Source organism: Micromys minutus (genome assembly GCF_963924665.1).
Source record: "Micromys minutus genome assembly, chromosome: 1".
NCBI lineage: Eukaryota > Metazoa > Chordata > Mammalia > Rodentia > Muridae > Micromys > Micromys minutus.
The window spans coordinates 181,999,064-182,026,051 of NC_137969.1; the positions used below are offsets into that span (position 1 = coordinate 181,999,064).

Genomic DNA, 26,988 nt, shown 5'->3' on the forward strand with positions numbered 1-26,988 from the left:
GTTAAGGTGACAGAAAACTAGCCAGCATGCTTATTGTTCTGCAAACTTAAATATCAACCCCAAACACTTGTGAATGACATGGATTCATATTAAGAATCTGGACGGCCAATTAAAATTCACAGTGACGTACCACTACGAGTTTAAAAAAATAACTATCAATCATGTAAAAAACTTTTATGTACAAAGTCTAAAGTTATTATTCGAAGTAGACAACTTTGCTGGGCAGGTGTGAGAGATGCGCCTGTACAGTACCCTAATTAGACTCACGTGCTTAACAAGAAAAAGGAGATGAAAGGCGAAGAGGGGAATAAAGATGATCAGAAGGAGTCGGGGGATGGGTTGGGGAGTCAGGAAGGGGAGTGGGTAACAGCAGGTGTGAATATGATCAAAATACATATATTCAATCGATACTAGTAAAGAAATCTAAGAAAAACACAGCAGGCAATTCTAAAAACACAAAGGGAACCTAAGTGTTTAGCTTATATTACTTTGTATCTAGGATATTATGCTACTGCTATTTATGTATGCGACACCTCTAATGAGCCTTCTGCAATGGTCAAAATCCATCTTCCAATTGCTCATCCCCCTTCCCCCCTCATAAAACTATGTAATCTACCCCCCAGGCAGCCAAACATCACTTCTGTATGCTGTAGGTATGGAGACTGAGATCAGTTAGAGTGTTCAACATTCATTTTTAGTGCTAGTTGTCATGGTAACCTAAACCTTATAAATACAATGAAGAGACAGTAAATGTGAATATTTAAAAATAGCCTTGCCTTAGAAAAACAGGAGAATGGCTGGGCCAAATAACTAAAATGTCAAGTGAAAGGCTAATTACTGCAGTAATTTTCAAGTCAGCCTTATAGCACCTAAATGGGTCTGAATGCAGTATATATAGCGTTTTGATAATCACCATTATTAGAACTAATTGTTTCAATTCAGAAGACTCAATTATCTTATATAATTACACTCATTCACCATAGCCAAGAAAGTCTACCCTGTGTTCTGGCAGCTTCTGACCAGGAAGGAATGTTCAGGAATCTAACTAGCAAGGGTCCTGATGCACTGCAAACTGAGCCCAGGCCTTCTCTTTTTTTGTGACATGGCCGACCTCCAGAACCTCCCCCAGTTGGCATCCGTGGCATTCCTCCATAAGGACGGGCTGTGACCTCTGCCTTACCCACCTTTGTTCTCACAGAGCTTCAACAAAGACAGAGGCCCAGAGGCGGGGCACGACCCTACCTTTGTAGAAGAGCACAACGATCTTCTGGAAGGCCTTCATGAAGTGGATGTTGTCGTAGCAGTATTCCTGAACCTTCTGCAGGAGGACAAGCTCTGACTGGCCTTGGGAACTGAACACGGCCAGCAGGGGGGCATATTGCTAGAACAGAGCAGAGGGAACCGGTGTGACCGGGAGCCAGTACGGTTGGAACCTCAACAGCGCCTTTGAGGTTCCTTCCACGGTTATTATGTCCAAGGAAAGTGAATTTCATACCACTGTATCTCAGCAGACTCTACTCACTGCACCCACTAGGGAGACCAGAAAAGGCTATTACAAGCAACTGTACAACCTGTTGTGTATACTGGGCACTGTGGAAGTAACATCACATCCTCACAGGCTACGGTGTAGCCTTGCTCTACAGTTAGGATGGTGGGATTCTTGTTCCCAATGTCCCGCAAGCCACCTGAAGGGTCTCTTTCTGTTGTTCCTGCATCCCAGTTATCTCTGGCTTTCTGTTAGTGCTAGAGAGCTTTTTCTAAGACATACTCACTTCCCTTTCATGAAGATATCCCCATCTGGAACAGAGTGTTCCTTGCTCACAGATACGGAGAGTCATCGTCTATGACCACATAGGTCACGTCCTGACCTCGACTTCCTACCTCTGCATTCAAGATCTACTACTGTTAAGGGCATGCTGATCTGTACCTCAAAATGTTCAACTGACATAGTCAACTTACTTCTCTAATTCTGACAACTATTCATAGCTTACTTAAATCAAAGATTTCAGCTTTTATTTTTCCCTATAGAGCACAGTCAATAATTATTGCCCATTTCTCTTTAACGCATGGCGTTACAGATGACTATGTATCTCAGGTCTTTTAATGAGAACCCATCTGGAGATGCTTCATGTTCTTACATTCGAAACCCTTTAGGCATTGGCAGATTTGAAAAGGAAAACAACGTAGATAGGGTTGGTTCTGGGGAACTGGGCTTGGCATGCACCTGTTCTTTTGTTTCTCATTACTTTCGACAGGGTCTCACATAGCCCAGACTGGCCTAGAGCTGATCTTTACCCTGCCACCTTCTGAGTTGGGTTTCAGGGATGCGCTGGCTCTATCCACCATACTCTCAGAGGTGCAGCTGACCCGCCTCAGAGCTGGTTCCCTCAGAGCCCCATTACCTTTAGGTGCTTAAGAGCCTGCTCTGCAACCAGCTCCTCCTTCTTGTTCCATTCCACAGCGTTCATGATGCAGGTCCACAGCAGCCCGATCACGGCTGTTTCTGGAAGATCGTTCCTTTTCATTTCCTCTTTGACATAAAGCACCACCTACGGTCCATGGGACGAGAGTCAAAGAGGAACGGCAGAGCAGATATAAAGGCTGGGGCTATTCCTCTCCATGGCCTGGTCAGTGAAAGGTTTGGGGCAGAATGGGAAATCCTGGGCTCAGATGTTCCATCCTTAATACAAATCCGCCAATGATAAATGACAAGTCTAAGACCTCAACTGAATTCTAGACAGAAGCTGCTAGATGACATAGAATAAGAGAAAGGCTTTGTTTCCTGGATAATCATACAGGAGAACCCTTTGGGCTCAGTAGAGTAGGGCACTTGAGTCACACTGACTTTCTGTGGGTGTGAATTAAGCAACAGGTCTGTGAATTTTCCTGTTTCTTAAAATTAAACTTCTTGATGGGTATGTCTTGGACTCGCCCAGATCTACTCTTTATAGTGCATCATTTAATTCTTTTTAAAATCATTTTTATTAAATATTTTACGTGTTTACATTTCAGTTATCCCTTCCCTCCCCCCCCCCTTCCCCACTCTACTCCTTGCTTCCATGAAGATGCTCCCACGCCCAACCACCCTCTCCCACCTCAGTGTTTGGTATTCCCCTACACTGGGAAGACATGCCTTCACTGGACCTAAAGTCTTTCCTCCCATTGATGTCAGACAGTGCTATCCTCTGCTGCCTATGCAGCTGGAGCCATGGGTCCCTCCGTGTATACCCACTGGATGGTGTTCTAGCCTTTAAATCTTACTCTTGAGATGACTGCCACGCCATCTCTGTGAAGAGGCAGCCTCCACTTCCCTTCCCCACTTTCCAGACAGGGAACCTCCATATATACACCACGATAACCTTGAGCTTACTGCTCCCATCCTCACCACCTAGCTGCTGAGACTAGCCACCAGATCTGGTTTATAAGGTGCTGAGGAACTGAAGGCTCCTATACACCAAGCAAGCTGTACCCCAAATCCTGTCATTTTCTTTCCCTGGTTCATGTCAATCCAGTGTATTCTGTAATTAGCAATACACCCACCTTTCCCTCCCTTACGGTGAGAAGATAATGTTTTCTTTACTCCTGAGCTGAACTTCAAAAATAGAAGACTGGCTGGGTAGCTTTTGAGAGAAGTGGCTACCTGAGGCTCAGATCTGCCTGGGATTCCTAGAATGGATAGGAACAGAGACTGGCCTGTATCTAAAAGCATCACTATGTTTTCCCAGGTAGTTCACTCCTCACCCTGTGCGCCATGAAAGTCATGCACAGCTCTAGTTTAAAGACAATGATTGAAATCTCTGCAGACTGAAGGCCATGGATGCGTGAGCATTTGTTGTTCTAACACCTCCACCTGGTGGACAGTTACCAGTCTGAGCTTCTCCAGCCCCCAACCTCCTGGGAAGCCAAGTAAGGCTTAGAGTAGCAGATACAGCTGAAGCTCAAGGTTTGGGGGTAGCTCAAGGATTTGGGGGTAGCAGGAAAAGGCCTCCCGGGTGAAAGTTTGAGTTTATCATGTAAAAAAGGATGTTTCTTTTTCTTTCTTTTTCTAGCTTAAAGAATGCCTTTCCAGATGTTTAAAACAGATATTGCTATCTAACTCATGGTTCCAAAACCTATAGCCTTTACACAGCTATTGTAATGGGATAAGATGCTGGTTCAACTGTTCTTTCCCTGTGTGGATGTGTTTTCTTCTTCAAAGGGGCTGGAATACAGCAAAATGGTGGAGCTCTCGCTGTGCATGCACACAGTCCTGGGTTTGACTCCAAGGACCATGAAAACAACAACAAGCAACACAGTCATATCCAGTGATGCAAAATGCCCAAGCCTTGACACTAAGTACGAGTTAATGCTTAACACCAGGTAGAGAACCGACAATACAATAGAAATGTGACTGTACGGAAGATTTACCAGCAGATAGCCAAGTCTATATGTTGATGGAACAATCTGATAACAATGACAGCCTGGAAAAATAAGCAATGTGTGCAAAATAACACTAACTTCTAGAATACTCCATAATATAATAAAATAGGATTTTGAGTGAGTATTTGGAGCCAACTTCAATGCTAGGAGCAAGGGAATAGTGTATGGTATCACACAAAAGGGAGGGAAAGATTATGCCCTATTACCTATGCAATTCTACACACACACACACACACACACACACACACTCCAGCATGCATAGTATTTTTGCAGCGTTGTGGATGTAAACCATGGCCTTGTGAATAGTTCTTCACATGCTCTACCATTGAACACACCCACCCCATCAACCATGTTTGTTGAACTGGAGTTCACCTTGGTCTCCTAGCTCCCTGATGGGCCCCACCCTCACCCTTTATCTGTGTGTGCTGTGCAGGAGTTCACTATGGCCTCCTACCTCCTTGATGGGGCATTCCTGAGACAGTCGCTCTTGTAGCTCCTTTTGCAGCTCCTTCCTGGTGCCCAGTGACTGCTGCACTCGGAGGAAGTCCGACAGCTCCTTCAGCCCCGCGTCAGTGAAGTACTTAGCGAAATGATCCACACTCTGTCTGTTCACTGGGAAGAGTTCCTGAAGGTGAAAAGGAGGTGTGTAAAGTCCAGGCAGGCTATGCAAACTAGGATGGGATGGTCACTCAAGTCACTTATGATATCCCACGTTCAGATGAGGACTGAAATATTTCTATACAGTGACTGAGGTGAGCACCTTTTAAAACGGACTTTATGAAAACGACTGTACCCATCTATCTCTTTTTCTTTAATCACAGGACTAAATTTGCGTGACTACACAAATATGGTAAAATATCTGAATGGTATTTGAATTGTTTTTGACTTGAGGAAGAAGAAAACGGAAACTGTAAGCTGTTCATGCTGCTTCCTTAATTGAGTTAACAAGGGTTTCTGTAAAGCTTAAATGATTGGAAAAAAACCCCATTCCTCCCTAGGGACCTCCACTCTCATCCCAAGTAAATGCTGCAGCTACTCGGATATAGTGAAGGAGCAATGGGGTACTTAGCCATTCTCCACTAACGATGGTGGCTCTCAATTAAGGTCTGAGCGAGACCCCATCTAAACTTACTTAATTTCGATGTTTTTTGTTGTTGTTAAAATGACAACAGAAAAGGGCAGAGCACCACATCTGCTTTGCTGTCTCCCCATTTCATGTCACCCTACACAGCCTGGCACCTCCTCAGCAGCATTTTCTCACCGTCTACTCCTGTGCGGACTCAGCAGCCAACTATGAAATTCAGGCAATTTCCAAGGTTCTCACATTACCCCAACTGCTGACAGGTCTAAAACTCGGGCATGAGTTTTCGGTTGGTTAGATCTACCTGCATGTTGCCAAAGGCTCTGGACTCCTACCTGAGTGTTAAGAGCAGTCATGGGGCTGACATGGAGGAGCAGAGCCTGCTAGGCCAGGACGTAAACCTCAGCCTTCCCATATCATCACTCCCAAGTTTCTCGTGAGTCATCTTTTATGTCAGAACAGAGTCAGTGGGAAAAATCTATCAAATGTGCAAGTATATCAAAACACCATCTCCCACCACAATGAAACATCACTGTTAATATTTACAGTATTACCTTCCAGATTTAGAGGAAGGGGCTAATTTCATTTTATGGAGTAGTCTCCACCCCTCCCAGAGAATCAAACTATACTGGCACTTCCTTTAGACTTACTGTTTAAAATAATTTCTAAAATCAAACACTATCTATCTTATCTATCTATCTATCTGTCTATCTGTCTGTCTATCTATCTATCTATCTATCTATCTATCTATCTATCTATCTATCTATCTATCTATCTATCTATCTATCGATCCCTATATCTAACTAGTGTTTTTATACTTGTGCAAGTCATAGGACATATCTGTGTGGGTCCTCAGAGGACAGCCTGTGGAAATCAGGTCTTTCCATAACTATTCTCACTAGATCTGCATGCTGTGGGAAGGAGAGGTGTAGCTGCTGTTTCTCCAGTGCTTCTAACACCAGTGGGGTGAGGACAGAGTGCTAGTGGTGTACATGTACAGGAGGTGCCTGAGATTTCCTGACTCAACCCATAACATAGTGGGTTAAGTGGGTCCTGAGGACTCAGACTCAATTCTCAGGCCTGGTAGCAGGCACTCCTATCCATGTATCTATATTGCCAGGCCTGAAGTAAAAATGCATCAATAAATCTAGTAGCTGAAGTGGTTTATATAGCTAGGAACATTTAAGGACACTGCTATCGGGACTAAGGTCAATACTGGCTTCGTAGCTCCGTATGACCACCTGACATCCTTTGTCAGGAAGGCAAGGCTGCAGAATGGGATCTGATGTTATGTTCCAGTGCACACCAACCATCCTGTTCCTAGTTCATGTATGCAGCAGATGCGGTTTCAGGAGGCATACCCTCATTACATAGGCCTTCCTTATTACAAAAAGTCTGTATTGATTATTATTCCACATGATCTGTTTTCCTCTAGCTTTTGTCTGGGTCATTTTCTCTCTACAGTGTTTTACCTTGACTCCCCCATCCTCTACTCTATTTTTTTTTTTTTTTTTTTTTTTTTTTTTTTTTTTAAATTTTGAGGTAGAGTCTCATGACGGTAGGCTTCAGTCTGGCTATGTATTAGAAGACAAGCTTCAAACTCATGGTAATCCTCTAGCCTCAGCTCCCAGTGCTAGGATTACTGACATGTACCACAGTGACCCCAAACTCACTATTAAAAAGATGCATGCTCTATTTGTGTATAGCCCATTCCCTTGAAGTTGGATGTCACCTCATAAAAAGCCAGGGTCTGTTTGCTGTCTTTGAATTAGCACCATTCCCAGACATTTCTCAAAAACAAACTCAATGAGTAAATAAAAGATAAGACCAGTTTCACTTCTTCTTTTTCTAGGGATGCATAAGTGTTTCTCCCTTCCCCTCCCCGCTCGGCCTATACAGATTTTTCCTTCATCTGGAGCAGTGCTGAGTAAAGGCTGACGTCACTATTTTTGTGAACAGTTACATAAAACTCTATTGCATATCTTCATGGAACAAAAATTACTCCCTTGAGAATATAACAGATGCCATGTTTCATGGGTCGAGTCAGGAAATCTCAGGCACCTCCTCTACGTGTACCCCACGAGCAACCTGTCCTCAGCCCACTGATGTTGGAGGCACTTGGGAGAAACAGCAGCTACACCTCTCCTTCCAACAGCACGCAGATGTAGTAAGAACAGTTAAATGCCTCGTGTTTTTAAGACAGATGCATCTTCATATCCAAGTGACCCAATTTACCAACCTATAGCTATTTCAGAAACTAGACTTTGAGTCTTTTGTGTCAAGTTGTGATGGGATTCTATCTTTGCTCCCAATCACCAACCTTCTTCTCCATCAAAATGGATCAACAGAACCCCTCCCTCAGTGCTGCAGACAGAGGCAGAAGTAGCTAAGTGTCCTATTCTATTTCCAGACTCGCCAGTGACTATTTCCCCTAATTTTTATTTTAACTAATGTTTATGCACATGTGTCAGAATGTAGATATACAGCTTGAGTGCTGGTGCATTTGAAGGCCAGAGGAGGGCGTTGGAGGCTCTGGAGATGGAGTTACAGGAACTATCTCTTCCTGACATGAGTGCTGGACACTTTGCAAGAATAGTCGGCACTCTTAACCACAGAGCCACGCTTCCATCAGGGCCAATAAACTGGGTGGGCAATAGCAAGTAGGCTTTAATGTGCCTAAGGGCTTCAGTTTGTGACCTGCATTTCTGTCCTATGCAGACACAATGTCCAAAATGGGAGATCCTTCAGTGTGGATCCTGAGATGAAAAGGTATGTGGAACCCAGTTATGACGATACCAGATCCAGCTAACTCATGGACAATTTACAGGCTCACCAAAAATGCTATGGTATGGTGGGTCTGGCAGAAGGTTGTCTGGGAAATAGGCTTGCTGCAAAGCCCACCAACCTATTCGATCCCTATTACAGCACAGTAGAAGAACAAACTCACACAAGTTGTCCTGAGCTCTACATGTGCATCAGGGAATGCATGGCCCCTGACCCCTTAAAGAAAGAAAGAAGGGTGCAATATAATTCCTTATCAACATATCACAAGTATGTTATTTGTTGAAAATAGTGAGTTTAAAAAAAGTACATTAGATTTTAAACACATAATTAAAAAAAAAAAAACTAGTTTTGCAAACAGTTATTTGTTACTAAAAAGGGGTTAGTTCGTTTTATTACCCTGGGGACTGTAACCAGGATGTCTTTGAGCGTGTTAGGCAAGTCCTGCACCACCGCTGAAAATACCATCACGGCCAGCAGGAAAAAGCTCTACAGTTGATAAAATGTTGATACCATGTCAGCAAACTTCCACACTCGAACTTTCATATCTCTTGTCATTTTGTATAAATGGCTATGACCACTCATATATGAGAGACAGAAACTTTAAGAGAAGGGCTTAATTTGGTTCACAGTTGGGGGTGGAGGGGTAGTGTGTTGGTAGGAGTGGCTTGCTTCACAGAGCCAATCAGGGAACAGAGATGGGCAAGCCACAGTTCAGCTGGTTCGATCCTCCCCTGCTTTTTATTCCATGCAGTATGATACCTCACAGTGTGGTCCTAGCATCATTCAGCCTCACCTCTCCCCACCCGATCCTCTCTAGAAAAGCTTTCACGCATTCCCATCACGACTGGCTTAGAGGGTATTGCATTTATTTAAAATATATATTAGTGTGTAAGACTGCTCTAATTTGTTTCTACTTAAATTTGTTTCTCCATACTAAATAAAGGGAGCACACTCCAGGTCCGCACGGATCTCGACACCATCAAGCTTGATGTAAAAACACTTACAAGCAGCCTTTTGTCCAAGTTGGCTTTTCTCAATGAAGAGGTAACAGAATTGGCATCTTTCTCTGCCATCCAGGCTTTGAAAAGCTTGACAGCGAATGAGGCGGCGATGCCTGTTAAAAGAAGGTGAGAATGTCATTCCCGAGCTCCAGAGACCGCCTGGGGGATGTACATTTCTGAACAGGTTTCCAGTAACTGCTAAAAGACTTGACTCTGGAGAGAGGTAAAGGTAAACAGACCTGCAAGTACAGCTCTCTTCTCATACTATAAAGAGAACATCTGACCAAGGACCCAGGCATAGGCTCAGGCGCTTGATGACAGCAACAGTAAGTGGAGGCAGGAGCATTGCTCTAAGGGCCAGACCAGCAGGATCTACACTGTAAGTGTGAGGACAGGTAGGGCTACATAATGATATTCTGCTTATAAAAAAGCAAAACAAATTAACAACAGCAACAAGAATCTACAATGAAAATAGCTTCCAGCCAGGCAGTGGTGGTGCATGCCTTTAATCCCAGCACTTGGGAAGCAAAGGCTGGTAAGTTCTCTTGAGCTCAAGGCCAGCAGCCTTATCTATCTACAAAGTTCCAGGACTGGAAGGACTACACAGAGAAACTCTGGAAAACAACAGTAACAACAACTGCAACGTTTTCACAGCAGAAATAGATTCCAATCTGGTATAACTTAATTACTTAAGTGTTTAATTCATTACTCGTATTTATTACATGTGTGCATGTGTGTATGGAGGCAAGAGGTCAACACTGAGCTCCTCAGAAGCCCTCACCTTGTTTGTTTGGTTGTATGTTCTTTTGTTCAAGACAGGGATTTTGTGTAGCCTTGGCTGTCCTTGAACTAGCTTCTCAAGACCAGGATGATCTCACATCACAGAGATGCGCCTGCCTCTGCTTCCTGAGTGCTTGGATACAAAGCCAGTACCATTAGCTCTTCATCTTTGCTGAGCCAGGGTCTCTTCCGTGCCCAAGACTCCCCAGTTAGGCCAGGCTTATTGGACACTAAGCCCCAGGAACCTTCTCATTTCTGCTTCTCAGTATTGGAATTACAACCATGTGCCATCGGGCCTGAGTTTCTACCTGGTTATTGGCCACTGAACTATATAACACACCCGAAAAGCACAGGAAAAGCACTAATCTCAAGAACTCAATGTGTCAGAAGTTCATCTGATGACTTTTTAGGGTCCAAAGCTGGCTTGCAATCTTGCATATTTGGAGAGATAAAACTGCCTAGCAGGCTATTAAAGACTTTCACAATATACAACGCTTCAGAACAATTCTTTTGGATCTATGATCGCAGACAATAGTTGGATATCATGCTGACGTCGAGACTACTGCTGGTTATTAGTTCAATCTGTTCTGTGTTGCTTTTGCTAGAAAATGTAACAGTCAGACCTGGGAAACACCTAATGCCCAGCACCAATAGGCTCACTGCGTTTGTATGAAGACTGTGGAAATTCTCACCAAGAGTCACAGGCAAAGGATATGAATGAACTGGCCAATGCATTTACTCTAGCGAGCCCAGGAGAGACACAGAGAAGGCTTCCCACTCCATTCATCCCTTTCAGGATATCTCATTATAAAGTAAAAAGGCAGAGGAAGCCCAGCCTTGATGTAGAGGGGCGTAGAGAGCTCCAGGTCAAGGGGCGTGGCTCTAGAATGCCCACTGAAACTTAGGTGGGTGATTGAGTCAGATGGACAGAGGGACAGACAGTCTGAGAAGCTACTTAAGACTCAATTCATTATTTTTTATTTTTTTGTTTTGTTGAGTTAGGGTCTTGCTTTGTAGCTCAGGTTGGTCAGGAACAGTTTCCTGCCTCAGCACCTGAAATGACAGGAGATTCTGGTAATAGAAGAGAACAATTGTGGATGACCACCGGCCTTCCAATGTGTGTTTCTCTTTGGACAAAAATGAGTAAATCCATAAAATAAAATGAAAAAGTCTAAAATTAATTCACAACATCAGGGCTGCTTAAAACTAAACACGTCTGGAATTTTAAAAAGTAGTTTTGATAATGTTAATCAAGAAACCACTCAATCGCATATCCATATTTGGATCATGATTTATTTCCAAAAATAAACAATTAGCTAGCTAGCAGATTTTTCTGCTAGCGCTTCTGATTTCCAAATTTAAATTCATATTGCATTTGATGAAAACTTATGGCATAGTTGAAATATTGAGCTGATTTCCTTAAATTAAACATTCTGCGTAGTCCTGGTGGCAGGAGCAGTTGCCAGTGCCTTTTTTACTCCTTTCTAAAAGAATTCCTGCGGTAGTCACTCCAGGCTGCGTCCTGGCACCTCCCCCTCCATTTCTGTGACCAGGCTATCTATACAGTTCTGCTGGCAGAGCCCCTGAGCCTATGTGACGTCACATTCTGCTGGATAAGACTGAAGAAAGAGGTGCCATGGCGAATCTGAAGACCCTTGATAATGACCGGGAAAACAACGCTTGGAATGATCTATGCCATGAATGATATTCCTATTTTGTAGGTTTTATGAACTGCACTATGGTGCTGGGAACTAAGTCCTCATCCTTGACAAGAGCAGAGAGTGCTATGAACAGCTGAGCCTCTCTCTCACTTGGGTTTGACATTAACTAGCAAGAAAATTATTTTCTGTTGTGATGGCTTAGGTAATTCAATATTATCAATGTATAGAGTGTAAATTTTACCTGCTCTTCCTGTGCAGAAAAAATGGCTAACAATGTAAGATACATGAAGTGTCCTGAATTCTTTTCAGGGAGATATTCAGTCAAATAGCTCAGTAGTAACAATGTACTAGTGATTCCAGAATCCTAAGCCAAAACACTGCAGACAATCAGCATAATGCCACGTGTCTTTTGACCTACTATTTTTTTCTTAGCTACAAGAGAACTCTAAGCCCTCTCACTATGGGTATGAATGAAGCTGGGCCTTCCTACCCACAGGAGAAAAACTCCCCAGAAGAAACAGATGCTCTCACAAAAGTGCCTTTAATTTATTTTTAAGGAAAATAGCTGTTTTGCAGTAAATTGTAATTTGCATACCATTATCCTCCTACAAGAGAACAGCCCACTTTTGTTTCATTCCATAATCAATTATTTCAGTAGTGCCTGCCAAACTCTTAATACATTTGCAAAAGCCTCTTTCGGTTGCAGCGATCTTGACTTTGAAATCATTCATTGTCTTTTGTACAAAGAATGACCTTTAGAATAAAAAGATATTTTATTATTTATGTAGATGCTTGCCCCAGTGCATGTACATATGTCCAAGGTCAGAAGAGTGTAGGACGGCCTGGAGCTTACAGGCAGTGTTGAGCTGCTTTGAAAGGAACTGGTTTTCCACACAGCAAGTGCTCCTAGCCAATAAGCTATCTCGCCCTGAATGCCTTAACCACGTGACTATAATGAATACCCCAGAAGGGCTCCTGCCCAGTCTTTGTGTATTTATTTCATTAGGGAGGGCATTGCTAAGTTGTTCCGGCTGGACTGGAATTCACTATGTTTCCCAAGCTGGCCTTGAACCTGCTACGACCCTGAGGCCTCAGTTTCCGGATGGCTTCCACAGATCCAAGGTGGTAACAGTTTATGTTTTTTTGTTTGGGGAATATTTTGAAAATGGGAAGTTTCTGGCTTCTACTTTCTTTACTGGCTGGCATTTTATCTCCAAGGGCAACAGGGTCCTACAAAGGACAAAACTTTTCCAGACAATGATGTGTTAGTCACACAAAGAGGAGCATCTGAGCTGGAGGAAAAGGTTTCGATCTAACCAATTTTAAGGTATCCACAATCCACAAGTAACAGTCAAATGGCAATATATAATACGTGTGCACATTCTTCTTCTAATTCTTTATAAAACAGCATTATTTGGCTGTATGTACACGTAAACACACACACACACACACACACACACACACACACACACACACACACTCACACACTCACATACACATACACACTACATGGAGGGCAGACAGTTTTCTCCCTGCATTTACTGATCCCTTTCTTTTCCATCACACACGTGACAAGCCTTAGGTACCTTCTTTGACTAAGCTGTCCGTGAAGAGGCTGGTGAGGATGGTGGCTGGGAGGGTTCCATTGCCCAGCAGGATCCCAGACAGCATTGCCAACTTTGTCTGCTCAGCTTCAGAAAATGCTTTAAGGAAGAGGAGAAGCTGCAGGTAAAAGCAAACAAAACAAACAAAGAGAGAAATTATGTCTATAAACCCGAACAAGGTAGGAAGATAAATAACAATGCAATGAGGTCATCCGCCCATGTCTAGGTGATGAAGTAGGTCACCGTATAGCAGACACTAGAAACATGTTCAATCATAAGCTGGATAGTATAGAAAGTAATGCAGTCTGACATAGTACTTGACTGTGGGCTCATACACATGTACCTATAAATAGTCACGATAAGGGACGATTGGGGAACTGTGTGCATACACAATGTACACTTGCCTATGTGCATGGAGAAGAGGAATCACACACAAACATGTTTTCTGAAACATACTGACTTTCCCGCACCCCCACCCCCATGGCATATATAAAAGCCTTATTTTACAAACAATAAAATTTTATTTTCATTGATTTACATGTAAGCGTGTGCTCCAGGTGTGTCTGCCTGTGTGTCTCTCTCTGTGTATATGCAGGTGACTGGGAAGGCCAGAAGAGGGTGTCAGATCCTGTAAGTCACCTGATATGAGGGCTAGGAATTAACCTCAGGCCCTTCACTAGAGCAGTAAATATATTAGCTACCGAGTTGTCTCATCCTCTAGCCATAAAAATATAACTTTTTGAAACACAAAACACAGCAGAAAAGAGCCTGCAGGAAGACCTTTGAGGGAGAAAAGAGTTGTCTACATTTTTAAAATGTCAGAATCAAATACCTTATTTCTTGGATCATAGTTGGACCACTAGCATTGGTAAGGAGGAAGATATGAAGTAAAGGAATCTCTAAACAGAATTTGAAAGGACTCCTGACTTTGTGTGTGGGGGTGTACCCTAATACTTCAAACCTTAACATTTTAGAAAGCAGGAGATGGTTACTTAGAAAGTCTGAAACAAGTCAATGCAAAGGGGATTTTATGTCCCTCTTCACCATGAGTTTTAAGTCCTCAGAGCTGTGGTCTTCCTTCCCCCAACTCTGCTTTGTGCTGTGACTAACTTTTCTCAATTTCGTCATTTCTTAGGTATGACACTGAGATTCCTCAGGGGACCCCAATCACAGCAGGGACTCGACTGAGCTTTCATCAGTCAACACCAACAAAAAGCTCCTGGCATTAATACAGGTTTTACGTGAGGATGACCTAATTCTCTAACCAGCTCTGTAACATGTGTAGGACACACTACACCATTCCTGGCATCTGAGAGAGATTATGTCATTCTCTAGATATTTATACTGAGTGGAAGAAACTTAATCAGAGCCCTTGACTTCTATTCTATGTCTAGTAAGCTTTAAACAAACAAAAAAGACATTGCCTTATGCCAAGGGAGAGAGAAAATCCCCCCTCATGTGTGTGTGTGTGTGTGTGTGTGTGTGTGTGTGTGTGTGTGTGTGTAGTATATCTGTGTGTGGTCTGTTTTGTAGCCTAGGTTGACCCCAAGTTTAGGATTCTTCTTCCTGAATATTTGAATTTACCTTTTTCATTTCATCTTCAAATGCCTTTTCCAAATATTTGTATCTCCTGATGAGTTTATTGAAGACCTAAATATAAAACAAAATCATTGAATTGTGCAAATAATCTTAAAGGTCATAGACAGAGGGGTGGAAATCTACCATAGGTCTACAATAATAAAGAAAAAAAAATGTACTCATACTAAGACATGGGAACTATAAAAAGAGGTATTATGACCAAGAAAATTAAGAAAAATACATACATAGGATTAGGCAAACTGAAGAACAGAAACAGGCTGGAGACATGGATCCAAGGATAAGAGTGCTTGCCATTTTTTTCAGAGGACTGAGTTTAATTCCCAGCAGCCATGTTGGGAAGCTCAAAGTGCCTGTAACTCTAGCTGGAGGGGAATGGAAATCTTTCTGGTCTTAAAGAGCTCCTGCACCTGTACACACATCCTTATACAAATACATACACATTAAAAACAAAAATACAATCTAAAATGAAAAAAAATTAAAGGGAAAAAATAAATAAATGCTGACAAAAATAAAATAAAAATTTTAATCCCGAGCGGGTTACAAACACTGAATATATCTGAAAGAAAGGGGTTGCAGGTAAAAATCACTGAGCTAGTGGTATGGTCGGGAGGGGAGAGCACAGGCACATCACTGTCCAGACGGATCACAAATGTGCTTAGCTATGAAGAATTACGGGCCTCACCATCTCTATAGAACCCTAAAGCAGGACTTGTCTTTCTGCCCTGAGTCTAGACTGTTCTGTACATGAATGATTCTCTTACTGAAACAGGGATCTTGTAAGTACCGATTACCTTTAGTAACCATGGTACATCGGAACCCACTTGCTTTCTGTAATGTCCACATACATACCTTTGGGACGGTTTCTTCATATAACTAAGAGTACCAAGAATGACACTCTAAAAGCACCTCAGGTTTTCAGTCACCATACTATGAAAGTGCTTGCCAAGTATACAGCTTATATAAAATTATTTTCCAACTCAAACTTGCTTTTCATTTAATTTGTTTCTTCTGACTGAGCATCCCTTGGGCCAGGTTTTTCTGTCAATCTGTAATCTATTTTGGTGCTGATGCTTGCGCAAGCTATACAAACGCGTGCTCCCCACTGAGCCACACTGACAGATCAGACTTTTGAAGAGTCTATATGTAATCAGATAGGGATAGCAGATCTAGTTAGCTGTGTTTGTAACTTTCACTGGGCCTTAAAATTCATTACTTTTTTACCAAGACAATGTGAGCAAACTAACACTCCATAATTTTATTTAATATTGCTCTAAACCTCAGTGAGTTTGAACATACTTGCCGGCATTTAATGAAGATTTGTTTCTTCTCCTTTGAAATGTCTCCATGCATCCTTTCTTAGAAAAGATGCTTATCCCAATTTATTATTGACTCATGAATCTCCTATAGGTTTTATGCTATACGAGCATCTCTTCGGTTCTTATTCATTTTTGAGAATGGGTCTGACAAAGCCCCAACTGGTCTCCAATTCACTATGTAGCTGATAGGATGTCTTTGAATTTCTGACCTGCCTACCTCTACCTCCAGAGTGATGGGATTGCATGCGTGCACTAGATGTGCACCCACTCTATGTAGTGCTGGGGGATCAAGCCTGGGCTTCACGAATGCTTGGCAAGTACTCTCCTAGTCTGACTACATTTATAGCCCCTTCTTCCTCTTTATGATTTTTTTAAAAATGGTCTATTTTATTTTTGTGTATTGGTGTTTAGTCTTTATGCATGTCTGTGCATCATGTGCATGCCTAGTCTAGAAACCTAGAGGCCAGAAGGGGTTGTCTGATCTCCTGGGGTTGTAAGCTGTCACATGGGTCCTGATACTTACACCCAGATCTTGACCACTGTGCAATTTCTCCAGCCCGCTTCATTTTCTTTAATAGCCATACAGTATGTATTCTCTTAATATAAATCACAAAACTTTCCATTGAGCTTTACAGTTTCCCTCCTTGGCAATACACTAACACTTGGTATAGTATAACACTAATACTTGGTATTAGTATTAGTATAAGAAATAGTGTGACGATGCTCGCAGTAGTTGCCACTTCGTACATGCTCAAGCATGGCTGTAAGATGTCTTAGGACCAGGAAGTGAAACTAATGGGCCAAAGGGAATGGGCAACTGTAGTGTCACAAGAAGGAGCAAAAGGGTTTTCTCCGAAGAATAGGATGACCATGTAGCAAAAATTCAGCTGCAGTGGGCACCTGAAGCCTTGCAGAGGAGGGACGAAGGTGTGGTAATTAATGCTCTCTGTTCTACTACGAATGCAACTGTGTATTTTCCCACACTTAAAGAGCCCATCTAGGACAGTGACTCGGAGCTCTTCCCCTGCCATTTTGTCCAGAGGCTTGTGATCCAACACACTGGCTCCCTCTCTGTGCCACACACTACCTGAGCATAGTTCCGGATGGTTTCATGATCTTCATTTGCTGAAAACACACAGTGGTTGGTCATCTTGGTCTTGTCACCATCATCTATGCGTGTTCCTCCAGGGGCTGTGAAGACAAAGTTATTGCAGTTAGGACGCAGCTGAGGGACAATGCCAAAATATGAAGAGAGGAGCAAGGAAAGCACCGAAAAGAGAGGTAGAAATGAGCTTCAGTAAATACCACTGGATGCACACGTGTCAACCAAGACAATCCAAATAAGCTGTTCCCTACCATACACTGAGCACACCTGCACCATGTCCCAGCCTTCACTAGATTCTATCGTTATAAATCTAGTCCTTTCCAAAGTGGGTACTCAACCACGAAAACTGTAGGATGACACAGATTCAACTGTTTTTTGTTTGTTTTTGTATCATTTTTATCAATGGCGATGATCTCAGAGACTAGAGGAGGATGACAGACCCCCTGAAGCTGACGTTATTAATCACTGAGCCATCTCTTAGTACAAGACCCAAGTCTTATAGATGCCAAGTCTGCTGGTAGTGAGTTATTAGTCCTAGCTGTGGTGCCAACCTTATTAACCAATTCTTATGGACATTTCTGGCTTTTATGGGGACACAGGAATGTTTCTAAAACCATTTCCTCTTTCATTAACACAATTTCCCATATGTGATTACCAATCTGTCCTCCTTGAACTTGTACTTAGTCATCAAGTACCTGCATTGGCTGGAACAGTATTTTATTCTCTTATTTGTTTTGCTAGTAGAATAAATGGACAGGAACGAGAGTGCCTTTTTATGAGAGTTTAATGTCCATGTTCCCATAAGTTCTAACAATGGCTGCTATAATCACTGACTGACTTCAAGGGCAGGAGCCCAGCATTAACTCTTGCTGTCTTTCGGTTCTATTTTTATTAAGATGTGTTTGCACAGCTCATGTTAGAGGAATACCTCTTCTACTCACCAAGTATTTGAAGCATATAGTTTTACAACAAGCTATGGTGCTCTGCACCTTGAGTACAGCAACAAAGAGACCAGCATTGCTATCTCCTTATCAGTCACTTCCTAAGTCTGTGTGCTTTCGCCTTAATTTAATTTGTGATTGGGTGAAAAAGGCCACACCGCCACTTTTGTTACTGGACAAGGCAAATGAGAATTTCTTAGCTTATAGACTCCCAGGGGGCTTTAGAATTCAGCAAATAGTTTTATAAGTAAATTAATTTTAGAGAATTAGGCTCTTGAAGGAATCTGTTTTCCTTAAAGCAACTTATGTATCCAACGCACATTAATTGATGTACACAACCACTGGGAACATGGAAGGAAATGGTTTGAAAATTGCATTCATTCATACACACAACAGATACCCTTGTCACATGCTGATGGGATACTCACATTAAAAATTTTTTTTTTTCATATTAAAAAGCAAGTGTTAACTGCTACTTCTGGGTCTTGGAACACCACTACTTTTCAAGGTAGTAGGAGTAAAGGAAAATAAATCCCTTATAGCGACTTTTTCTCAAGATAGAGGTAAAAGAGAAAAAAAAAATCTTTGAAGAAAGACCAAGAACAATAGGAAAGCGGTGATATGAAGGAAATTCCTGCTCAACTGGTTATTTAACAAAGGATTCACATTGAAGAAAGGGACTTAGTTCATTAATTACACCATAGATCTGACTTTTATTGGGACACAGGAATGTCCATAGGCATCTGGGTTGTATACCTGGCCTAAGCCAAACATGATGTCCCACTTTCCTGCTGTATGTATTGACACAGATTGAAGGATAAAGTTCAGGCTGCAAAGCTAAACTAGCTATTGGTTGTAGGTAAGCCCTTGAGATGGTTGTCAGTGTTCAGGGAACAAATCCTTCAACACTTTTATGGGGCCGGTGGAGAAGAGTAAAAGACTGGAACACCCAGCAGTCCGGGAAGGAAATAAAAACAGACACCAGGGTTAACAGTGCCGCCTGGAGGCCACGGGCAACCTAATACACAGCACGATAGAACTTGAATTGCCTATGCAAATGAACTGCCCGCATGGGCAGTTTTAGTAGCACGGTTCCACAGGACCGGGCAACAGTGATGTGTGACATAATTGCTGTAGAGAGTTACCAGTGTAGTGATAAAATATACGATAACCAGTGAATACTAGAAGTCATGATAGAACATTCGCATTATTCATTAAAATATCAACTGTTAATTTAATTGACAAGATCTAAAAAAAGTATGGATGTAAGTAGAGACTCATGATTTACAGCAAAATGTTAACTGAAGCATTCTCTTTGACTTCTAGGTTCTTCACTGTCATCCACCCTTAAATCCCGTGGTGCTTGCTAATTACACAGAGCAGGACACAGGATGTGTGTCAACCAACACTGGAGCTCAATATTCTTTAACACTGCTGGGCTGTGTTCAAATCACCCAAATGTATTGTTTATGGAGGCGAAAGGCAGAATCTATTGCTTAGTAAACATAAATTAAAATGCACAGTAACATATACACACACAAATAATATTACTCAATTCTCAAAAATGTGTGAGGTGAGATTTCTAAAAGGGAATTAACCAAAATTATATCAATGGCCATTTCTAGGATTTGGGATTTACCATACTATATATAGCTCTCTTGAATTCTATACTGATGAATAATTTGTATACAAAAAATTAATTCAGTATGCAGTGAAAGATGGCAGTGTAGACCATGGTCTGGTGCCATGTTCCACATCAGAACATGTAAACTGATCTCATAAGAAGATCTATATCAAAGTGGAGGGATGTCTTTGCCCTACTGCAAGGCAAATTGGCTTAGCCAATGTTTCCCAATTGAAAGTACAGATGGCATCTGGGAGAGACACTCCGAGTTTGTACGGATCTACTGTTTGATCAGTGCACCCAACACACTTGTCCCCACTTCCAATTATTTGTAACAATATTTCCACAGATTTACAAATCGCTGTTAAAAGGAAGGAAGGAAGAAGCCACCTCATTCACACTTATGTATGTGCACAGGTGCTTTGCCTGTATGGATGGAAGTGTGGAACAACTGTGGAAGCCAGTGAGGCCATTGGATCCAACAGGACTAGAGTTACAGATGGTTGTGAGTCACCATTTGGGTACTGGGAAATTGAACCTAGGTCCTTTAGAAGAGCAGCCCCCCAAATATCTCTTAAATAACTGAAAAATCAGAAAAACTGACTGCTTCCAATGACACAGAGTTACAATGGAAATCAATGACAGGAACTAAGATCTAAAGGGGCTGGGGAGATAGCTCAGTTGTTAAAAAGATCAAACTTAAAAGTTCCAGGAGCTACATAAAATACCCAGTGGCTCTTAAGAAAGCAGGAACATGAGATTCCCTAGAGCAACCTTTATGAAGGAGGATTCCTAACCTTGGGCTTTCACATGCATGTGTGTGTAGAGGGGAAAAAAAGCTGCCATTTTATATGTGAGTTCATTAAGTACACAGGAAAGATGTAAAAGACTTATCCAAATACTCAAAGACACAGCCTTCTGTAGACACTTCAGATTAGGAACCCAGGAAGCAGCTGGCTTTTGGCTTAGGTAGTGGCCATGTTCTAATATAAACAGAAACTCTTAGTTCTATGCTCTATGAACCAGCCATCATTCTAAACTTGCATTGGAAAACAAAGGTATGTATGTATGTACACACACACACACACACACACACACACACACACACACACACACACACACACACACACACCATACCAATGACATGTACTCAAAAGTTTCAATGGGCAACTGCTTTAATTTCTAAAAATTCTGATTTTGTAATTACACACATTAGAAATAATGGCAATTAAAGGGACACCTGCACAAATTAAAATTGATAATGCTCCCACATCGGCATCCAATAAGATGAGGAAATTCTTTGCATATTACAAGATAAAACACATTACTGGTATACTACACAATCCCACAGAGTAAGCAGTTATAGAAAGAGCCAAAACCCCTAAGTAATGCTTTGTTAGCAAGTTTCTTAATATGCTAGGCTACAACAGCAGCCTAGATTATTGAAAAACAAAAACAAAAACAAAAAACTGAGGAACTAAACCAACATACTATAAGGATGTGTTGATTTAGAGTGGAAACCTGTAGTAGTTCTAAGATGGGGATGTGATTACGCTTATGTATCTATAGGAAATGAAAAAATACGGTTACTAACCAACTTATAAAAACTAGACCTGAGCAGGGAAACCCTTTTGTCCACTGACACATGAATGACTCCACAAAGCAAATAGTCCAGGTGGTTCTCAGACTGTCTCAGTTACTGACTTCTCCAGAAAAAAAAACACAAAAAACAAAAATGCATGCAACTTCAAAAGGGCTAGCCCAAATCATCGGTCTCACCACAAAGACTGGACAAAACACCGACTGGACAGACAACACAGAGACTAGATAAACACAGAGACCGGGCAACAAATGCTACAGCTATCTTTTTTTTCCAGATTAACCATTTCCCCTTCTCCTTGGGCCTCAAACACGAATTCTTCTTAATTCAGAAGGAAGCAATTATAAGAAGACTATCATCCGAAGCCCTTAAGTTGGGGTGGATAGTTTTGTTCATTTGATATGTTATGGTTGTTATCATCCAGAGTGGTAGCTTATTTAGTTATTGTATAGTGACAGAAATTTAAGGCTGTTTTATTAGACTATTGTTTATCTTATACATAGCTGTTTGTTTAAGGTGTGAGGCGAAGTCTTGGTTTTTCAGTTCTTATAATTATTTCTATTGTGTGTAGATTGTTAATGTCAGAGAAAAGACAATTTTTAAACAGAAAGGGCGATACGAAGTGGAAATTTCTGGGTTTTTTTCTTTTTCTTTTGAGACTCGGTTGTAGCAAGTGATTTTTTTCCTGGAGACTGTCGTACGAGGGGATGTTTTGCTGAAGCAGACTTGTGGGAGGATGTTTTGTTGAGAATAAACACATCGTGCTTTTCTGGAAGCTGCCCGGAAAAAGGGCATGTGGTGTTCTGCTGGAGTGGACGCTTGAGAGAATATGCGATGTTTGGAAAGTGTCGAAGTATAACCCAACAGACAGTGGGTGATGCTGTGTGGCACTGGTTGGCCTCACCACCCGTGCTGGTCTTCGCTGACGATGTTATAGCATGGGTTTGCCTTGTCTTCTTTGCTGGTCATTTGTCTGGCCATCATTGCTTGTCATGAATTTGTGGAGAGAGAAACGCACCGAAGAACTTCTTGTGTTATTTCAGCTCCTGATAAGCAGCTTCTTGCTGCTTCTGTGGACATGGGCAGGTCGGCAGAGCCTTGCAGTTTCTGGATCCAACTGCTGTTGCTGATTCGTGAGTGGATCCAGCTACCGCTGTGAACTGAACCGCTGATATCCTACAATGCAGATTGGAATTGCCCAAAGGAACTATTTCTAAACAGGTGCATATGCCTTTTGCCCGGCTAATATTTCCTTTCCACTACCTCTGGTGGGTGGTGAATTAAAAGGGAGATTAAAGTGTTTAAGGACCCTTATTAAAGTAGGTCTTTGAAAAATCTATAATGTATAAGCCTATACCCCATTAATACTATTCTAAATTATAATCTAGGTAAATAGTATAGATTTTCTGTTTTTAACCAAATGTAATTGATGTAAGCTTCCAAAGATTCTATCTTAAGAGGAAATATAACAATAGAATTGAAATGCACACACACTATAAGAAAATGCCAAACGATATGGCTTACCAAGCATGCTGCCAGCCACCAGGATATCAAAGAGTGTGTCTGCATAGCGACGGTAATCTAACCGTGAGCCAGTGGAATCCAAAAACTTGGCTACAGCTTCAAGGTCCTCGCCAGCTTCATTAAGCCCCTGGACAAGTGTATCCCTGAAGACTGTGGGTTCGAATTTCTCTTTTTCATCTGAAATAATAAGTAAACAAAAAAGAGAAGAAAGGAATTGTATGTGTGTATGTGTTCATCCATATAGTCCTGAAAGAAGCTGGTCGGTCATGTAAATCTTCATGTTCTAAAACCCCTCTTTAAACATTTATTCAAACAAATTGAATAATCCTGTATGATAAGGCCCCAAAGTATTTTAAGTATCTCATACAAAATAACTTTAATGATTATTCATTTATAGAATAGGCTAATCTACTAACTCTAATCATGGAAAAAATTATGACAACTAAAAATTAAATTATTCTTTTTGTCAATGAAGCAGAGAATCACCAGACTGTAGAAGAAGAGAATGAACAAGACGGAGATGGAGGAAACAAGAGATCTGTCTTCTATAAGACAAACTACTCTGGAACACAAGCAGAACACTAAATATGAGAAATGAGACGTGTGCTGCTTGTCTGTCCTCAGCACATGACATTCAATCTTGAGAGCCCCAAAGGTGTTTTGTTTTGTGTGCATGGATATTCTCTTTACTCATATTTTGCTAGCATCCAAAGCATAACATCTAAAAATACGTCTTCACTGAATAAGACAGTGAGATACTGTTTTAGACGCTTGCAACCTTTTTAATGGATTCTTCTAGTTATTGAAACCTGTTCCAAGATCACATATCCTCTAGACTCTGGAAAACTGTGCTGTAATGTAAACTCCTCCAGAAGAAGTATATAATGATTTAGTGCTATGACTAAGCTCAGTTTTGATACTGTAGGTCATCTGAAAGGGCTGCAGAGACAGAAGTAAGGGAAAAGAGCTATTATTCAGCTGTTGTCCCCAGTGCACACTGATGAGGCCACAATGGAAGACAACATGACCTGATGCGGTGAACTGTACCCATGAATGTGTAGACACGGCATTGTGTGGTTGGGAGAGAAGTATGGGAAATGACGGAGTTCTGGTCTAGACTCTAGAGCATTGTCTTGTGTGGAAGGCTGATGCTGAAGAAGAGAAAGTGAGGAAGGAGAAGGGCAGGGAAGAATCCAATAGATACTGCCTGAGTGACAGTGCGATCCTGGAATGACAAGTGATGGAAAAGTAAAGAACTCAATGGGGTAACTGAAGAGAAAGCTGAAAGGTATCTGCCAGAAGAAACAAGACCAAAAGGTGAGCAAGCTAGAGAATCCTACATAATCAAAAGACAAGAAAGAGGGCGGTGCAGCCAGCTGGTAAAATAGTACAGTAGAAACACAGCAAACCCCCAAGTCAATTAAAATTACTTTTTAAATTTCCAGAAAGTTAATTTAAAAAAAAAAAAACAGAATTGAAAAATGAATTTAGTTGAAAATTGTGACGATCACACAACACTTGAATTTTCAAACACCAGAAAATAAATCAACCACCAAAAGTTTCTAAGGCAACACAAACCAAAACCAAGTCACACATAAAGTATCAAGAAACAGGTTCACACGAACTGGTCAATAAATCATGAACAATTTGGGTTAAAAAACCAGTATCTTCAAAATTTGGAAAACAACAACTTCTAACCTAGAGTCCCAATGCTCAGCCAAACTAGAATTCTTCAAGGTCAAGAGCAAAGTGAGGATGTTTTGAAACATTCAAAGCCTCAAACGTGTGGGGTAACTACAGGCTAAGCCACAAGAAAGGAAAAGACACAGGAGAAGGACATAGCATAGGTGCAGACAGTAGACAGTCCAGCTTCAAGGTGGCATCTCAGAGCTGATGGACACAGCAATGTAACCTGGGGAGCTCCTCAGCATCATAAAAGGTGAGGGAAAATGAAACTTAGGTACCACAATCCACCCTCCAAAGACTCAGAGCTCACCATGGAAGAGGAGAAGAAAGAGCGTAAGAGCCAGAGGCAGTGGGTGACTATTAGAAGACAGTCTTAGGGATGCACAGGACAGATATACACATGAATGTATCACAGCAGTGGCTGCAACATCTTGTATAAGACCCACAGAGTCCCAAAGAAGAAACCCAGCATGGTGAAGGGAGTTGGGTACAAAGTTTCATCCCTAGCTGAGATGGAGATATCTACTACCTGCTGGGAAAGGGTCAGTTTCCTATACAAGTGTAGCTCTGGAAAAGCTACTGAATGGACGGCTACACAACCAAGAATGTTTGGGCAGCACAAGCCAGTCTGTATGGAATTAAAAAAAAAAAAGATGGAGAATATGTGTGAAGAGGGAAAGGGGATATATACTTAGGAAGCTTTGGGGGAGACAGGAAAGGTGAATATGATCAAAATATCTTGTAGGAAACTCTCACAGAACCTCGTAAAGTGAGATGCATCTATGACACAGCCATTCCTCCCCCATACAACCACTGCTATCAGCTCCTTAATATAAACAAAGGGGAAGTTAAGGCGTCTAGTCTTAAGCCATAGAAAATGAAGCCAAAATCAGAAAACTACTAAAGTCATTTATCACAAGGGCACATGATGATACTTATAGAAGAGAAGCACAGGCAAGTAAGAGCCGTGCCATGGAGATCTCGTCCGCAGTCATAGGAGAGGAAAGGACGGCAGGCTTACAGGTGAGTACGGATGGTAGGAGGGAGCAGGGTGAACACTCTGCCTCTATAGTAGGAGTAAACATTCAATAGTGGGGGGGGGGGTGGGGGGAGGGAGAGAGGGAGAGAGAGAGAGAGAGAGGCAAGAGATAGCCACAGGAGAATATGATCTGGCTTTATGATTGTGGACTCAAAAGCCCCAGCTAGAGGAGGCAAAAGAGGCCCAGCCGCTGTGCCTACCTTGCTTAAGTTATATGCTTGCATAATTTTGGCATCACTGGCCACTTGTAGATGTCTCGCGTAAGAAGGGGTAATAAGTAGTTAAACATCATTTGTGCCAACATCAGAATCAGAGTTCTAGTCAGAGGTGGGGGAGGGGGAGCTGCCACAAAGACAGATACAGATTAATAGCAACAGTGTGAGCTATAAAACAAGACATAAAAGACCCTTTGATGCCATAAGAAAAACATTATGTAGCCACCAACATGTAAATGGCAGCAACAGAAAGAGTCTTGTGTAGTGGGGGAGGGGAAAATGGTCAAAATTCTAGAGGAACTGAGTGCATAGGCTATAGGGTAGAGTAATCATCACAGCTTTGACTCAGAACCTACCCCAAGTGTCACTGTCTCTTCTCTGGAGACACATGTCTTCTTCTTCACAACATGAAAAACCCAGGAAATAAAAAGACCATGGGCCATTCATTAAGTCTGTGACTGACTTCGACTGAGGCCATTCTCACAATGATACAATATGCTTTGATGCTGCCTGAGGTGGTAGATCAGATTTTGACAATTTGGAAATTATAAACTGAGAAATAACAGTTGGGGGCTAGGGAAAAGCCAAACTGTGCTGAGAATCGATACAGTAAGAATTATTTTTATGTAATAGACAATTTAAAACTGTGTTTGAGCTGGACATAGTGGTGCATGCTTTTAAGTCCAGCATACAGGAGGCAGAGGCAGGCAGATATCCAAGGCCACCAGGGTCTGTGGAGAAGCCAGGTTACACAGAAAAACTATGTCTCAAAAAAACAAACAACTCAACAAGTTGTGCTTCTCAGAAGTCCTTCACCTTTCAGTAATTTCCCAAGGCTCTGCCAAGGAAGAGGTAAGACACGAGACAGCCTGTCAAGGCTACGGATGTTTCCGTGTGATATCAATGTTCATTGTCACCTTGACAAAAATCAAGAATCATCTGGGAGATGGTCCCCAAGGAATATCTGTGAAGCATTTTCTTCGGTGATATCTTCTGACAGTGGAGATAA

At 41.8% G+C, this 26,988-nt stretch overlaps 1 protein-coding gene across 1 annotated transcript in view; it reads right to left on the reverse strand.

The window, feature by feature from the left end:
- The window catches only part of BZW2 (basic leucine zipper and W2 domains 2), a 49,538-nt gene that overhangs the window by 3,355 nt on the left and 19,195 nt on the right, over positions 1–26,988 (reverse strand). Inside the window, exons 3-10 of the mRNA XM_080919098.1 lie at positions 23,040–23,216; positions 17,333–17,436; positions 14,915–14,980; positions 13,313–13,448; positions 9,289–9,398; positions 4,874–5,044; positions 2,403–2,549; positions 1,243–1,381 (exon numbers count right to left, since the gene is read on the reverse strand). Of these exons, the coding sequence (XP_080775224.1) occupies positions 1,243–1,381; positions 2,403–2,549; positions 4,874–5,044; positions 9,289–9,398; positions 13,313–13,448; positions 14,915–14,980; positions 17,333–17,436; positions 23,040–23,216 (1,050 nt within the window). The remainder of the gene's footprint in view (positions 1–1,242; positions 1,382–2,402; positions 2,550–4,873; positions 5,045–9,288; positions 9,399–13,312; positions 13,449–14,914; positions 14,981–17,332; positions 17,437–23,039; positions 23,217–26,988) is intronic.